Source organism: Micropterus salmoides, unplaced genomic scaffold (assembly GCF_014851395.1).
Source record: "Micropterus salmoides isolate LMB-PRFRI ecotype aquatic unplaced genomic scaffold, ASM1485139v1 Ms_hic_scaffold_5, whole genome shotgun sequence".
Taxonomy (NCBI): domain Eukaryota; kingdom Metazoa; phylum Chordata; class Actinopteri; order Centrarchiformes; family Centrarchidae; genus Micropterus; species Micropterus salmoides.
The window spans coordinates 14,673,427-14,691,123 of record NW_024044237.1 but is presented as its reverse complement, the minus strand read 5'-3'; the positions used below and the strand labels follow the sequence as shown (position 1 = coordinate 14,691,123).

Below are 17,697 nucleotides of genomic sequence, written 5' to 3'. Positions count from 1 at the left end.
ACATTATTATACATAATTAAAAGTATTCAATTTGCTACCCCATTAAACTGTTACATAATTCACTGCACACTATAAGGCGTCAACAATATAATATGACACTCTCTAAAATGAGCTACTCTGCATAATGAGTACTTTTGCTACTTTAAGTATATTTGACCGAAATGGAGTATTTTGCCCTGGCCCACAGACTTGAACAGCTGTTCTGTGCAGTTTGAACTTGAAAGAAATTGCACCTGAGGGGCCTCTGTCGACAGAGCAGAGAACTGCACTACAGCAGAAACAGAATATTAAAACATTTTGTTCTGACACACGGAGACCTCTTTTTTTTAAAATACTAAAATACCCTTTATTCAAGTCCAGCTAGAGTCAGGAATTAGCCTGTAGGTAGGCATGCATTTACCCAATCAAAACAATGTAGCTATAAAAAAATATCCCGGAAAAGTTTATTAATTTTAGGATGATGCGACCTGACTGCACGGTGTGACAAGGCCCTTACAAAGCCCCTTCGTGGACTGATCAGCATCACAGTTTATTATTATATTCTCTAGACTCGTTAAGGTCCTCTATTGTACCAAGCTCATTGTGGCAGGAATAAGACGACTTTTAAAGTCCACATAACATTTCTTTCTTAATTTGAATGCTTTGGAAAGACTGTATGCCTCGACCTGAGTTGCGTAACAGTTTATTTCTGTCTGTCTCATTTGCTTACTGGTTTGCTTTCAACTTTCCGCCTACTTTTTTCCAGTTACAGTAGACTTCTGAGGTTTCTCTGCGACGTGGTTGGCTGGACCGCTAACTGAGCGGATGTGGAGGGGCTTTATAATAAAACTGCAGTCCTGTTCGTCAACCTAAACCCGCTCTGAACCCAGACACACAGCAGCCCGTGGTGTTTTATTTTACTGCTCCAGCATGTCCTCATACGTTACCGCAGGTGAGTCCAACGACTACTTGAGCCATTAGTTTGAAATGATGATTCAGGGACGGTGATTATAGGCCCATAACAAAACAGCTAACGCCAGTATAATGCTGTCAGAGAGGCTGTAACCTTTGTTTTAACCTCTAAAAATTGCAGACTTGCCTACTCCTTTTTATATTGATACAAATTAAAGTTGCACTGAGAAAGTGAGCAGTTGTGTAGATCATGTAGCCCGCTATGATTTACTTTCACACCTCTTTCTACCTCATATTCTCATATTTGTTGATATTTTACATGGCACATCTGAAGGCTGTATAATTTTATTGTTTACCAAACATTTAAGTTTTTGAATGTGTATGTGCTTACATGTGCTACTCTTATTGCCTCCTATTTTCCATAGGGGACTGTTAAAGATCTGTCATATTAGTTCTATCCTAATAAAATAACTTTACCCACCATTTTATAGCAAGTTAAGTGAGGTGTGTTCATCCCTTACTGCATCTGTTACTTTATGACTGTGCATTTATACAAGAAATGGCCAAAAGTGTTGTCTTATTGCAGCCAAAAGCGTAGAACTTAGACTTCAACTGTAATATTTGTTTATCACAGTTTGCAGAGCAGGTGTTTTACAGGCTGTTAGATGTTTTATATTCCTCATGGGGTGTTAGGTTTATTTTCACACACCAAGTTATCAGATACAATCCACTGACAATACACGTCAACCGCAGGTTTTGGCTTTTAGCTTTTTATCTAATTTCAACCCTGAAGATATTTATTTTTTAGGAAATATGCAAGATCTTTGACATGTTTGTTTTATTTAAAATATTCTAAATAAATCTGGATTTAATCAAGGCTTTAAAATACAAAACTTGAGACACTGTTAACATTTTCTTTCAGTGGAGTAATGTGGTTTTTCTCCAACTGCTGTCACATTTTCCGCAGACTTGGAACTTGAGCTGGGCGAGTTGCTGCAGGAGTTCCAGGATGTGGTGGAGGAGCTGAAAGCCCCGTCTCAAAGCAAACCCCATGCGTACCAGCACGTCCTGCAGGAGGCTAAAAGTCGCACAGGGCTGGGGGATGACAGTGGAGTCGAGGACTCAGATTATAGTGAGTGACGTAATCGCCCTAAAACAATGTTACTGTGATCAGGATAATGTTTGCTAATTTGTAATAAAGTGTGGGGAAAGGAAAGACGTTATTTAGTGCATCGTTTGCTGCTGAGTGAGATTGAATGGAGTCCCCGTGGGTACCGGGTGAGCCCCTTTATCAGCCCAAACAACTGCAGCTTGACACTTTTAATTTGCATGAAATTAGTGGTACAAGAGGACACATCCCTGTACACTTCTATTAAAGTGGCTGTTTTGCTCATGACAATAGCTGTGTACTGGAATGAACTGCAATTATGGATAAACCATCTTCTGTAATTGTCTGTTCTTTTTTTTGCTGCTGCTGCCATTGTGCGTTAGTCGACGGTTATGAGATAAAAGAAGAAAGTGTGTTTTTCTGCTCCCATGTGTCATCATTATTGAAAGTATTTCGGCCCCCTAACGCTTCAACAGGCAAACTGCTTTCATAAGCTGACACTCGGGAGTCGCTAACAGTGAACATGTGCTTGCCTTTATTTTACTGCATGTTGTTATCATTATGTGCAACTCCTGCATTGTGTAAAAACTGTTGTCACTGTTGTTGTTGATCATTTGCACGGGCCGGCCTCAGTGCTCATCTTCTGTTTATTATCTCACTCCCTCCTCGCCTCCCTCTCCCCCCAGGCAGCGAAGCTTCTTTGGGAAACAGTTTGAACACCAGCGAGGAGGAGCTTCACACAGCAGGCATAACGCTGGCACAGAAAGGTACTAGAGACTCCCATCAGCCCACGTGCATAGTCCTCGTTCTTTACAGTGATCACTATCACGTTTGCTCTGATCACTATCACAGCCACACAAAACCCCCTCTACATTAGACTGAATGCTCTTTTGTTTTTACACAACAAAGGCCCTGCCGCTGTTACTGTATCATACCACCACCACCACCAGCAGCACCACCCCCTCCCTCTCCCAAAGTCTCCTGCAGGGATTATTTGTACTGTTATGCAGTGGTGAGACTGGCTCAGGTGTGTGTAAATGAGAGCTGTTGCATTTTGACTACCATTAAATCTCGGTGAATGAAAACAAGAAGGTGACCAGGAGGTGTCATTCACTGTGTGAATACCTTTCACAACCGAGATCCTGGTTGGATCCATCAAGCTGTCAAGGTTTTACAGCGCTTAAGATCAGCTTTATCTCAGTTTGAAGAAAAGAAGCTGAAAATGTTTTTGCCAGTTGTTGAACAGTTTGGTTCATATGCGATTCTGGGACTTAGATTCTTCTTTTTTTTTTTTTTTAGCTTTTTGATCCAAAGGAAATACCATTGAACTGAGCTGCATTTCTCCACAAAAATGTTCCATTGCTGTTTTTTTCCCCCCCCTATAGTTTCTCAAATTCCTTTTCTTTCTGTACTCTTCCTGCAGCCAAGCTGGGAGACACAAGTGAACTTGAGAGTTTTATCAACATGTTGGACCAGGAACTTGCAGGTGCGTATTTAAGAGAATTACACCCCCAAATCTTTACTTTACTCCTTTTGCACTGAAGCCCACAAGTCTGCAGGCTACAGTGTGTGAAGGTAGCCAAGACGCTGACAGAGGGCATGTTTTGTCACACATTAAAAAACAGAGTGCATAGTAGTAGCCACTTTCTTTCTACACCCCACCTCACCACAACCCATTTATCTCTGAGTACCTCTTGTGTGTAAATGCTAGCGGGGGACTCAGGTGGACTATCTACACGACCTTTAGTGATAATAGCATACTTGACTACATGAGCATCATGATCCTGCTATCAGCACTAAAGCAGTGGTGTTTCAGAGGCCTGTGAACACATGTATGACCCCTGTGCATGCACACAAACCACAAAGAACAAAACATACATCTGCTGCTATCAGTGGTCTTGACGCAGAGAGAATTAATGTTGTATGAATCGTAACTCCCCCTCTATCTTCACAAAGCTTGCTCATTAGTCAGTGTGTTAATACTCCTGTATGCGTGCTCTCTTATTCTTGCTTCTGAGTTTTTGTAGTTTTCACTTCACTCCCCCGCCCCCTTTTTTTTGCAGAAATGTGAACAGAGAGAGAATTCTGCCAGGTAAATGGGGGGAGAAACAGGCCGGGGGCGACATGGCTGGCTACTGCCTGGCAGACAGGCGGATCTACACCTGAGCAGATCTGAGGGAGCAAATGCTCCCCTGGCTGCTCCAGGGGAAAAGGCTAACATCAGAAATTAAAAGGGCACTCCATTTCAAAATGTAAGAACACCCACAGACCCCTGGCGATGCCGCGTCCTCCCGGCAAGACGACGTCCCCCGCAGCATCAGATCCAAGACGTGTGACATGTTCCCGAAACTAGACAAAGCCTCCATCTGTCCGGGAAGAGCAAGAAAACGCTTGTTGAAAGCATGTTTATACCACATTTTAAACTCCCAAAAGTACTATGCTAGTAAAGGGCCCTAAATCCTCAGTGCCATATTTCTTTTAAAGGAGGTTGATCATCTTTTTAGCTCAACATTACAGATAGCACTTTAGTTTAAACACATTTCAAGTCCCAGGGATTTAGATCTGCTGTGTAATATCAATTGTCATTTATGTGCTGATGTTTCCAGTGTGTGTGTGTGTGTGTGTGTGTGTGTGTGTGTGTGTGTATATATATATATATATATATATATATATATATATAACGTGTTGTACAGATGAATGCAAGTATAAATAAAGCTACATTTTGGTTGAATTTCAGAATAGATTTCATTTCATTTTTGTTTTGTTGATATATAAAAGAAAATTTAATCTTGTTCCAGAGTCAGTGCAGAGCAACTGCTGGCCACACTTGCTCTACACACACACACACACACACACACACACACACACACACAATGTGGAAAGCCTTTCACTTTTCTAAAAAATACTCCTGACAGTACTGACAACAAATTATATTCATTGTGTCTACACCTTTACTATTCCCTAAATTGACTGTTGCTACCATAGTTGCTACTGTCACACCACATGCCTCAGGAGCCCATCACCCATTCTTCTTAATTTGTACCTATGCTTTCTCTATGTCTGTTCTGACTGCGCTCTGAGTTTCACTTCTGCCACCAAATCAGGAAACCCACAAATTTAGCTCAGACACCATGTGAAGACAGCTTAAAAAGGAAGTGCGTCAGTTGTGCTGTGAGAAACAATGCTCATTTAGACTTTGTGCAGTAACTCTTCTGCGGGGGTTTCGACTCTGCTGTAACTTATTACCACAAATGCAAGCTTTGAACTGAAGGAAGGAAACTGTTCTTCTTAGATTTGAGTCACCCGTAAAATATTATCTTAACAGTTTCCTAGCTTTCTGTTGTCAAAGCAACATAGCTTAGAGAAACATACAAGGCCAAGGTGAATGCTGTGGTTGGAAAGTGTGAACTGCCAGATTTGAGTTGAGGATGAGACTGAATGAGGAACTACAACCAACAGTCAACAATCTCTGAAATGTTCAGCTTCAGAGCTTAGTGTAATTACACATAAGACTCTGGTTTCAGGGTGATGAAAGCCAAGGAAAAGTTTTGCCCTCTTGGAAACAGAGATGTCAGGGAACAGCAGTTTATTGAATTGCCATCGTTTTCTCCTTAAAAATCCCCAGACAGCTGGTTTACACGGCCCGTCATCTATACCACTGGCCCTGGTGATAAATTAAAGATAGACTGCTTGGGGGGTGCGGCTTTATGACATCATGTCAGTGGCAGTGGCTAAAGGAAGGAAGGCTGGACGTTTAAGAGACTCTTCCCTGTTTGTTTGTGTCTCATTAAAGGACACTTTGTTCAGAGCGCTCTGCTCTGAACTCTGGCCAACTATTTAACCCTGCTGACCGGGACAAGAGTTGGCGTGGATCTGGGGAGAGAGGGGGAGAAGGGTATATTAGTGAGAGCAAATGAGCTTAAAATTTGACATTAATGTAAAGCAAAGAGGAATGATGGGAGCAGAAAGAGACCAAAAAAGTAAATGAAAGTCTTGAAACAACAGAGAAATACACAAGAGTGGTTTAGAGTAACCTGCTCCTCCTGCTTTGTCTGTTCCAGAGAAAAATGAGAATGACTGATTGAGGCTACAGCTGTTCAGGATAGTAACAAAGTTAGCTTTGACATGATGGAACTTCCCTCACAGATGAAGGACACATCCTGTTTTCACAGACCGAAGGCAAGGAATTGCAACAATGCAGGAAATGTGACGGTGTAGAACAGATAAAACTGTAAGGCATTTGATTGGAATTGTCCCTTTGTGTGTCCCGTGATGGTTTTGTAACAATATGTCTCAGATCTGTGGCTCTGTATTCCGTCTGGTACTTGACATTGCTGCTCTAATCCACATTGTCATTTCATTGTACACGAATAGTCACTGGCAGCTAATTATGCTGTGTGATTCTTATTAGATTGCTCTTCAATGGGCTCTGATGCAATATATCTGTTTGTCTTATGGGAACACCTCCCCATTGTTTAGCTAATTACTCTGAGACTGGTATTTGATTGGCAGGGCACCAAAGTAGGAGGCCAATATGTCAGCCAGTCGCCTTGTTTAGATAACAGACAGAGTAAATGATGAATGGACTGAGTTCATTAGCTGATAAATTAAAATGAATTGACTCTATAATCAGACAGTGGATGGTCTTGAGAGATGAAGACATAATAAATATCATATTGTACCCCTTTCAGCCCTCACCTACAGACTCAGGCATCTCGGTAATAAATGTCACATAGACTTAAAATCTCTACACACAATGCTGGATTGTTTTAAGCTAGTTAGCAAGTTAATGAAGATGTAATTGAGTATAGTAGAAAGGAGACACTTGTTATTATCAGACAATGAGTAAATGAAGCAGAGATATGGTCTGTGCAGTCAGGCTATCATGGCCAAGATGAGTGAAGCATGCAGAGCACGCAGTCTTCTGTCATCTGCCTGATGAGAGACTGGAGTGACGCCTCTCCCCCGAGAGCTCCCCAAATGGTCCAGGCTAACAACGCTCTCCCAAGGAATTAGCTGGCTCAACCGCCCAAAACACACACACACACACACACACACACACAATTGAATTGTCAGATTCTGACGGGGTCTTACATAACTGAGGCCAATCCAAGATCCCGGATCAAGGACTCACATCACTGCTTTGTTATTCTTGCAGAACTCACAAAAGGCAAGAAAAAAACGAGGAGCTTGAACCATAAAAGTAGGTGGCAGTGTGCTGTGAAATAATATCTCACATGTGACACCCCTTCAAAGCTGTGTGAAATATTCATGTAAGCCATAAATACAGTAAAAACATTTTTCAGTCATTTTGATATTGGGACATAACAGGACAGTAACCACTGATCTGATCTGCAGCAGCTATTACAACTGACTACAACAGCCTTATTTTAATTTGCTTGCCATATGTAGTTCCCAGAGTATGTATCCTAATAATTTGGTGATCTTCCGACTTCTCCTCTTGCGCCACCATGACGTTGACATTTTGTGGTTTAGAGTGAAATGTCTCCACAACTGGTGGGTGGATTGTAATGAAATTTGCAACAGGCATTTGTATTCTCCACATTTTAGAATTATGATGACCTTGTGGATCACCTCACTTTCCATACAGCGCCATCCTCAGGTCAAAATGTCAAGTACTTTGTTTTTGACCAAATCCTTGCAAAAAATAATGACATTCCCATCAGCCATAGCTGTACATTATCTGTAGTGCTAATTAGGAAATGTTAGCATGTGAATGTGCAAAGCTAAGATGATAAACGTGGTAAACGTTCTACCTGCTAAACATCAGCTTGTATGTATTGTCTTTGTGAGCAAGTTAGGACACAGATGTTAGCATTTAGCTAAAAACACCGCTGTGCCTAAAAGACTGTCTTGCTGCAGTGTTTACAAAAACTCTGATGTAAACAAAACTTTAACAGCATCAAAAAACATTAATAACTGTTAGTTAAACAGATCTACAATGCAGTAATCAACACATTCAGGAGGGGAAAAAATCATTATTTCATCATTTTACAGTCATTAGTGCAGTGGAAACATTTAATGTCTTATTTGGAATTATGTGGTTGCTATCACGTACATTTCCAAGTCTCTACCCATAGCGTGTCATTTCCTGTTTTGCTCTCTGACTCCCACTTTAGCTCACTGTATGGAACAGGAAACCAGTGTTATTACATTCAGAGGCATTCATTCCAAAAGAATGTGTCTCATCCAGCATTCCCTGGACATCAGATGAGCCATTACGGTTACATCACTGCTGACTGGGGCTTTCTTGACGCCACTTCACCCTTCCTCTTTCAACTCACAAAAGGCAATTTACTGGAATTCATTACTGAAACTCAATCAACCAACACAAAACTTATCAAAGATCTCAACTGTAGTTTTTCCATTCTTGGATTCTTGGAGTCTATGTATTTCGAATAAATTCCAAGGCGCTAGTTATATATTGAACACTGGTGAGAAAAGGGATTAAAAACAAGCTTTGAGAAGATGTGGACGTGTGAATGGAAGTGACAGTGAACACAGTCTTGGCAAATGCCATGGGCTTCCTGGTGGGCAGGAAAAACTGTGTTCTTTATTGTAATGTACCAAGCTAGTAAGCTGTCAGTCACACAAGGAGGTCTCAGTGCATCTCTACAGCTGTGAAAGTGTGTTTCCAGTTTGTTAGTCGCTTTAGTCGAGGCAATAGAAAGAAATGTGTGAAATTCTTGAGATCCGAGAGTTGACTTGAGAGTTGCCTGTGGTACTCAGACTGCCTTGCTGCTTCTATCTATATGTGAAACATCTGGCTGACATGATACTTCCTTCCAATTGATTAGCTGACATCTTTATGCCACAATTGATAATATCTGGAACAGGAACTTTAAATCTATTCTAAAGCAGGGCATATGAAAAAGCATTTGTATCCAGTTATGTGTAAACACTGGAGGCAAATGGACCTGTATTTTGAGATATGGTGGAATTCAAATTAGATTCCCATCAGCAAAACAAGTATATCTTTAAAAAGAATTTTGTAAAAGTTTTATGAGGTCAGACATTTATTAAACTTTATGATTAAGTATTAACAATATCTGGGTCTATTTGGGTAGAACATTACCATGCAAACATCTATTCGATATGTCAGAAAGATTGGAGAATTCACTGCACAGGACTAACATTTAGGCATCACTGAAAAATGAATGTCTCTGCCTCTCGGGGCAAAAATAGGCTTAACTTTGAAGTCAAACTCACAGTGTATTTGATCTGAAAGATCTGTGAAAAGCCTGGTAGCCTGGATTAGCACTTAAGATCAAATCGGTGCCACTGAAAGTCATTGTAATGTGATTTAACTGATAAGATACTTTTTGGGAAGTCCTCTGGGAGTCCTCTGTAGTCTGCACTGGAGCAGCACAGGCTGACAAGTTCAGACACCAAAGGACCACTGACGCAACCTTCCCGTGCCACCAGTAAGCCACAACTGAGAAAGGCATTAGTGGACTGCCATCTGATGGTGAACTCCAGCTGATGCAACTGAGAGATAGTGCCAGGCCGGGGCGGGCTGGGCTTAGCTGGGGAGGGACGACTTTTCAAAATAGTCCTGAATCTGCAAGATAATGCTGAGAATAATGAGAGCAGTTAGAGAAGAAAAGAAACATCCTGGAAGAGTCTCGCCATTCTCCCATCCCGCCGTCAGAACAACTAGTAGGAAAAATTAGCCGTCAAGCAGCATCACTTGGTAACAGGGATTTTCTGGACAGGGAACAGGATAGATACTGTGTAGAGGCTTAAAATGTGCTTGTTGCCTGCTGTTGTTACTTCCCCTGCACACACACTGAGAGCACAGGCTTTAGTCTCAGCAGCCTCAGTGGTATCTCTAGGCCATCCATCTTACAGAGGGCAGATCATTATGTAGTCGACAGGCAGCTTTAGGCCGGGGGCAGGTGGGACTGCTTGTAAGAGATGAACTATAGGCTGCTGCTGCTCTTTACTGGACCTCTGTAAAAACCAAACCAGCCCCTTTTACTGTTGAATAGTACATTACACTTGAGCTTGTTCCATTCTTGTAATGCTGCTACAGTGCGCTTCCCCCAACGCTCCATTTAAAGGATCATGTTTGTGTTATTTTATCTTGTTTTTTTTTTTTTTTTTACCAACAAATCCCATTAAAAGACCAAAACCAGCAATGAATTTATCGTGCTAACAAGTGCTGTCTGTGTAGCCACAGCTTGTAGCTCATACCTCTGTGCCACACAACTCCAGCGTCATCCAAAAACCATTAAAAACACATAAAACAGCCCAACCACTGGGCGAAACTCTCTGCAGCAGCATTTTCTCTGGACAATCGCTCCATGTTGGGCAGACGTCGACGAGCATGGTGGGGGATGTGGCTCCTTGCTTTGCTAGTTTGATGAGCTATGAGGAAGGAGCTACACTGTCTGTGTTCATTGTAATTAAAGAGTATCACTCCATGTGCCCGTTTGGCTCCTTTCTCTGTGTTTTTAATAGTTTTGGATGTAAGTGACTTCAGTGGTACAGAGGCATATGCAACATCTGGCTGTGGCTTCACAGTCACTGCTTGTTAGCATGATAAATTCATTTTTTGTTTTGGTCTGTTTGTGGGATTTGTTGATAATAATAAAAAAGATCAAATATGCAAGTCTTATCCTTTAATGCAGAAGCTTCAGATTTTTTGGGGTGTTTTATTTGGGAGGAACAGAGGACTCAAATACAGCACTTACAGAGATGCTCTCTTGGATTGCAATGCTCTTTCTATAATCATTTTGTAGGATGAAAAATATACAAAAACACTATTATCAGCACCAAACTTCTTGGTCTCACGCCCACTGAAAATGGATGTCATGTTCTATATTCATGAGAACCACAATAAGATACAGAAAGAATATATATTTTATTTTGATCACTCCAGTTTGCGCGATTATAAATACATTCTATGGACATAAACATAGTAACAGGGCATCTTTAGTAATCTGTACAATGATACTGAGATAACAGAGATTTAGCATGATGTATTTGGGCTCAAAGACCATTGGTTTTGTTGATTTCAGTCCTAGGTTCTAGTGAAAAATGTGTTACAGTATCTGCGTTTGATGCCGCCATAAAAGCTCCAGTGCATGATGCTCCTTGTTAGGAAAACCTGAAAAATATGCCAGTGATTTGTCTATGCTATGCGGGTATAAAAGAAAATTGCGCTTTTCACATGGAAATAATAGATTATAGACGTTTTGACAGAAATGCAGAATGATTTCCCTTTGGAGAAAAACAGGCTATTTAAATTTAAACTACAAGAGTTTTGGTTCAGGGACTGTTTCTACTCTGCTTCCCCAATAAGTGATGTTAATTGGCTTCTTAGTCAGCTGGGAAACATAGTAACTCAAGAAAATTAGACCTTAAATGATTGGAAATGAGCGAGTAGTCCAGATTATTGCATTTACAAAGTAGAATAAAGAGAAAATGGGTGAGTCATTTCTGCTTGAGACAGAGGTAGAGCTGCTCAGATTGCATTTTGGGTGAGGGAGGCTAAAAAAACAGCATGAAAGCAGAAGGAGAGAGAGATGAGGGTGAGGGAGAGGGTGAGAGGAAATATAGGTAACAACATGTTCACTGTGGTAGAAATAAAATTCTCAATACCTGCACACACGGACACCCACGCTCAAGCAGCTGCCCACACACACACACACACACACACACACACCTGCAGCTCTCTCCCAGCGGGTGGCACTGTGTAATTTGGCACATCCATTTCCTAGGCTGGGTTTGTCTTCAGTGCTGTCGAGGCAGTCACAAACCCCATCGGGGTATTCCAGCCAATCCTTGAATGATGTCACTTTCGAAACACACTCACTGAACTGCAAACAAATCTCGACTGTGGAAAGTGTCCCGCTCATAACTGTCCCATTTTTTCTACCGCTGGTGATTCTTGTCATAGGAGGTTTGGACTAATTTCATCGAGCCCTCAGGTGACTGATTGCTGAAGGAGTTTGCCCCCGTTTTCTCTCACTGCACCTCACCACTGCACTTTGCATGGTCTTCCTCTTTGGTCTGGCACTTAATTATGTGGCTCTTCACAGGGCCATGTATCCCAAACCGCGTCCCCGAGACCACCAGGTCTGCCCCTGCCAATACTCAGTGACATCTGCTCTGCTTTAATGACATATTGGAAAATTACATGGCAAAAAACAAGTTGCCCTCCCTTGACATTTCTTCCCTTTGATAGTTCACTCTCAGCTCCACCACTCAATTTTAGCCCTGACCACTGTATGTGTGTTTGTGTCGGAGCCAGTGGAAACTGACCTCCCACCACTGTGGACAGATCAGACGAGGGGACTTCAAGTCATATCCTGACTTAAAGGGTCGGTTCACCCAAATAAAAACCAACAAAAAAATCAACAAAAAAAAATCTTCCAGGTGCACTAGGTGCACTGCAAAATTTTGAGGAGCTTTCAACCACATCTCATGAACCTCATCAGCAGACGGATTGTGCATATAATAAAAAAAAGATTCAATAATGAAAATAACGGTGGAGGAAATGTTATTTTTGGTGCTCACAGCTTAAAAAAATTATTTTTATTATTAAAAGTTGCTTATTTACAAGTCAAATTTTCACTCTCATGTTACCTCTATTTTTTTGCTCTCCACCAATGTCTGATTGAAATAGCTGGCCCTTAGTTGCTTCACAGTTTTTATCAGCTAGCTACTAATTTTGTCTCTCTGCCATTTGGTGTTGGGCTGGTTGTGTACAGTCAGTGGATTAGAGCTTTTTTCTACCTGAAAACTTCCTGCTGCGCCTGGAACGACGCTGTGAGAACGGTTAAAAGAACTAAAGAAAAGGAAGTAAAGTTGAAACAATGAGCTCAACGATGCTAAAATGCTCTGTGAAGCTGAGCGGGGTGACAACTATCTCTGGGTCATGCACAAGTAGTTGATTGATTATAGCAAGGAATTCAACAGGAATGGATGTCCCTGTTACTCTGAATAACCATATATCCACAGACCTTGCAGTTTTTATTGGAACTACTTTCTTCTAAAGAAATAGTATCTAAAGTAGTTGAACTGAAATATGTTCTGTGGAATATCCAGAACAACAAGGACATTTTCTGGTAATAGATGTCAAATTTTTTTTTAATTAAAAAATGTCTTATTTCAATGCTGTGAGCACCACAGATGAAATACCATTCCATTGTATTGTTGTGGCTGCAGAAAGATACACATCTCTCAAAACCTTGACAAATAACAAATGAACACTTTCTGCATGGTTGGGTGCCACTGTAGGTCAGACAAATCTGTTTTAAGTAATTTGGGTGAATCAAATCTTTACATATAGACATATTCCAAAAAGAAAGGTTCATAGTCATTTGATAAAAAAAAAAAATAAATCTGCTCATCAAAATGCCATCAATGCTATAATGTTTGTTCATTTTATGCCAGAAAACAAGGTGCCGCTGATATTACTGCTACCGAAACATGTTGGACTATTTGTATTGTCTACTCCTACTCTAACATAAGCCCAAGCACAGAGACATTATTAAATGTTTCTGTATGTATGAGACAGCTCCGGGTAGAAACTCACTGCTTGTTTATTTCTTAGTGGCTGTGGCTCAGTTGGCTGATTAGGAGGTGAGCCCCATATAAGGCAGGATGAGCAAAAACAAGATGACTCATATAGATCAGTCTCTAAGCAATTTCCCTCAAATAACCCCTTCTCTTTTTCTGCTACTGGCAGGATGGTGATGAGCTGACCAGACTGTGCTTCTTGCTCTGCTGCGTCTCCAATCATTAAATACCAGGGGAAGTTGTAATGGAATACTTCATAAAAATGTTGAGGTCCATGTGCATGAAGAACCTAAGAATTGCTTGTACTACGCCAAGATACTTAATGAAAATTGTCAGTTTTACTCGCAGAATCAATAACTCCGGTTTCCCTCCCCAAGAATAACATATAATAAGATGCAATGTGAGTACATCAAGGCAATCTTTTCACAATCTCCCACTGCTGCAGCACTACTTTGCATGAATTACAGTAAAATCTGGAGTTATGCACGCGGATAGGCCCCAAGCTGTTAGCCTGTTTTTCTCAAAGGTTTCAGCGAGAGAAAAGGAGAGACGGAGGAGGAGGGGAGGAGAGAGGAAGAGGGAGGTAGAGAGGAAGTCCTGGGGGGGGAGACTTGCACTTGCTGCAAGAATAGTTCTTTTTTAACTCATTCAAAAATGGAAATAATAAAAAGTCATACAAGGGAGGAAAAGAACTTTGATCAAGAGAGAAAAGAAAGTTTTGTGAAACTTTATATTCTTCATTTTTTACAGTTTTAATTTGGCACATGGCACAATCAGCATGTATGCATCTGGTATACATAAATAAATATTAAATATTTTATACATAAATATACATATAGAGCTCTTACAAAGACACCTTGAGCGGTCTTGACTTGGGATGTTTCAAATGACAACAACAATACATAGAAATGATCTGTGTTGGGGCTTTGTAGTCTGAACAGTGTTTTAATTGTTTTGTAAGTGGAAGGGATATCTCCATAGAAGCCCTATACATATATGTATGTATGCCCATATTTATATATATATTCAAAGAAATACAAGTGTGCACTGACGTAGGTTTATTCAGTGCAAACAGGCCGCTGTCTGCTTTTGAAGAGGAACTCTTACAAAGTCAATGGAATCATGTCAGTTAGTTCAGTTGAATCTTTAGCTATATTTTTCTCTTACACGTAAAATAATAGATTTATTTTGTAATCTTTAAGCAAAATTAGACATATATAACTTTGAAAATAACAAAAGCGCTATTTCGCAAAGACAGACACCCAGAGACGCAGCAGAAACACTACTGGTGGTGAACCAAAATCAACAACATGAGAAAGTACTCAGCCCCCCTCCCCACCCCACCCAAAAAAAACACATTGTACAACCTACAAACAAAAGAAACAGGTGCACGGACACACACACACACACACACACACACACACACGCACGCACAGACTCTCTCACACACTCTCACTGACATACATACAGACTCACTCACTCATCACTCTTGCTTTTGCAAGTTCCCACAATGTGTCTCTTCCTTTGTCTCAGCCTCTTCACCGCGCTTGCACGCAAGGAACGAGAAATCATTTTCACATGCACACAAACACACAGGTGCTCTAAGCAGCATGTGTACGTGCACACTTTGTGGAGATAATATCAGATAGCTTAACAGATAAATTGGCTGTAAAAGATGCACTTTTTTCTTAACAAAACAATCACAGTAACATAGTATTTATCTCTGCCCTCTCATCACCTGGCAAGAGCTGTTCCAGACATATTATTTCTATACGAGATAAAAAAAGATAACACCATTTGTGTGGTTGTTATATTGGTATGCAACAGAAAGAAAAAATGACTTGCCCAAAATGGGTTTAAAATCTCTAGATCTGCATATCCTCTAGGTTCCCATCCTGAATTCAGTCTCTCATCTTTGAGTCTCATCGACTTGTAACACACTCCACTTGGAATAGTCTCAGGGAATAGAAATAATGACAAAAAAGAATAAGCTTTGTAAGGCATTGAAACGTAAAACAAAACAAAGAAGCAATTAAAAACATTTCGTGAATATTGACGTAGAGGCCATTGTTCGAGATGTGTCTCCCGTAGGAGCAAGGGATGGGAAATAAAAAGCACTTCTCTTTGTTTTTGTTATGAATTCAAGAAAAAAAGTGTTGATATCTCCTCAGTCTGCTTAAAAAGGCTTTTAAAATGATTATTTTAGAAAAAAACTGCAGAAAGGCTCCCTCCCCCGATCAGGAGAAGGGAAGCAGTTTGATTTTGGCAGCTCTGCACAACTTGACATCCATAGAGAGCTCTCAGCAACTCTCCACGTAGTAAAAGTCTAGTTAAATCTCTTCACGTTTTAATCCGACTCATGCCCTTCCCCGCCCCTCCCCCTAGCAGCCCTCCCCCTCCCTGTGATATTTATAAAACACAATCCTCTCCTCCGTTCGTTCATTCTCCCGCTCCTCCCTCCTCCACCACCAGTGCCGCCTCTTCCTCCCCGCCTGCGCCGGCTACCCCTGGCCTCCTTAAAGCTATACGCGGGTGGTTGAGTGGGAGTGCGGCAGGCCGGTGGAGTTGAAGCCGGTCGTGAAGGTGTTGTAGGGGTGCAGGTTGGGCATACCTACCAGGGAATTGGGTATCATGGTGATGGTGTTGGGGGTCATGAGGGGAATGTCGTCTGGGGAGCGTCGTAGAGTGAGTGTGTAGTCGGGCAGCGAGGCCAAGCGCAGTGCCCCCTCGTTGCTGTTCCCCGCCTCGCACTCATGGTGCGTCTGGTTCATCTGCAGCGACATAATCTCCTCCTCTGGCGCGTGGTGGCCAATGTCGTTGGAGGTGGTCTGCCGCTGCGGGCTGGGCTGCCCGTGGCCGGAGTCCTGCCGCCGCTTGTCCTTGCGGTAGTAGAGGGCTGCAAAAGCCAGCACATTGAGGAACAACAGCGAGGCTCCCACAGCGATGGTCACGCTGAGTTCTGTGGAGTAATCCCGTGGGTTCTCCACCACCAGCGGCCCTGTCTCCTCGTCATCGCTCCATGAGTCTTTATCCTCACTGTTGTAGGCCGGGGACATGGGAGGCCGCTTGGTGTTGAACGGCCAGGACGTTTTCCCGTTGGGCCTCTTGGTGGACAAGGTGTTCTGGGTGGTCTCTGGCGGGGGCACTTTGGTGGTGGTGGAGGTGTAGTGGAACATGTCGTGGAGGTTGTACAGATGGGGCACTAGGTGTTTCCAGAAGGCCACTTTGGTGGCGCGGTAGTGGTCGCGCACACGTGGCTTCAGGCCAATATGCAGGTACAGTTGATCCTGGGGGTTGTACTTAGACCAGGCCACCTCTTCAAAGCGGTTGGCCTTGGTGTGGATGAACTTGGTGTCTTGGGGAACCGGTTTGTTGGGATCCCTACAGACAGAGAAGAGACAGACGTGACAAGAGTGTCGAATGAGATTCTGACAGTACCTTTAATTATTAATCCTCTCACGTTCATGTGGGGATAGAATCACATGAAAATAAAAGGAAGGAAAAGGAAAACATAACAGTATCAGTCACAGCTTATTTTTTGGCGTGAAAGAGGTTCAGCCACTACTGGAAAGTTTATTGATCTTGCTTGGCGAAAGCACAAACCCACAACTACCAACAGACTGCAGTTGAAAATTGATCCAGGTGTATAAAGTGTGGTATGTATTACGCTTTCTGTAGCTGCATCATCTGACACAGATTTCTCCAACCAATTATTTTCCCCGTCCACTTACATTTTTATTTGTACCACAAGATCTCCATGGAGCATGACCCTGTCCCTCTCCTCTTTCAGCCACCTCTCTTTGAGCATAATGTGCCTGCCTGTGTGTCTCATCCCCGGTCTCCTCTCTCCCCAGATGTTGTTCTTAATTCAGTTCTGATGCAGCCCACCCACAAAAACCAGGGCAGAGGCTTTTAAAGTAAACACATATGAATAAGTCAGCAGGCTTTAGGGCTCGCGTCAGGAGGCATCTTGTTGTTGATAATCCAACGCTGGTGGAGCCCCTCCGCTAATTGCTCGGGGAAGGCAGCACAGTGTGCATTGGCATCCAGTGTACTGATGTAAAGTGGACCATATTAATCAAGCCACTAAGAGGAAACTGCAGAGCTGTGTGTGTGTGTGTGTGCTTGGATATAAGGATGTTTGTGTG

At 42.0% G+C, this 17,697-nt stretch overlaps 2 protein-coding genes across 3 annotated transcripts in view; one reads left to right on the top strand and one right to left on the bottom strand.

Moving 5' to 3' along the window:
• Nucleotides 1-774: 774 nt before the first annotated feature.
• si:dkey-27i16.2 (regulator of cell cycle RGCC-like) lies at nt 775-4,735 on the top strand. The gene is made up of 5 exons (XM_038699575.1): nt 775-931; nt 1,859-2,023; nt 2,686-2,766; nt 3,423-3,485; nt 4,063-4,735. The coding sequence occupies exons 1-5, from the start codon at nt 910-912 to the stop codon at nt 4,068-4,070; spliced, it is 339 nt and encodes a 112-aa protein (XP_038555503.1). The 5' UTR covers nt 775-909; the 3' UTR covers nt 4,071-4,735.
• Nucleotides 4,736-14,915: 10,180 nt separating this feature from the next.
• Nucleotides 14,916-17,697, bottom strand: part of nlgn3a (neuroligin 3a) — a 114,334-nt gene continuing 111,552 nt past the window's right edge. For both annotated transcript variants that reach the window (XM_038700247.1, XM_038700246.1), the window contains one exon: nt 14,916-16,930. In XM_038700247.1, coding sequence (XP_038556175.1) covers nt 16,072-16,930 — 859 coding nt within the window. In that variant the 3' untranslated portion in view covers nt 14,916-16,071. The remainder of the gene's footprint in view (nt 16,931-17,697) is intronic.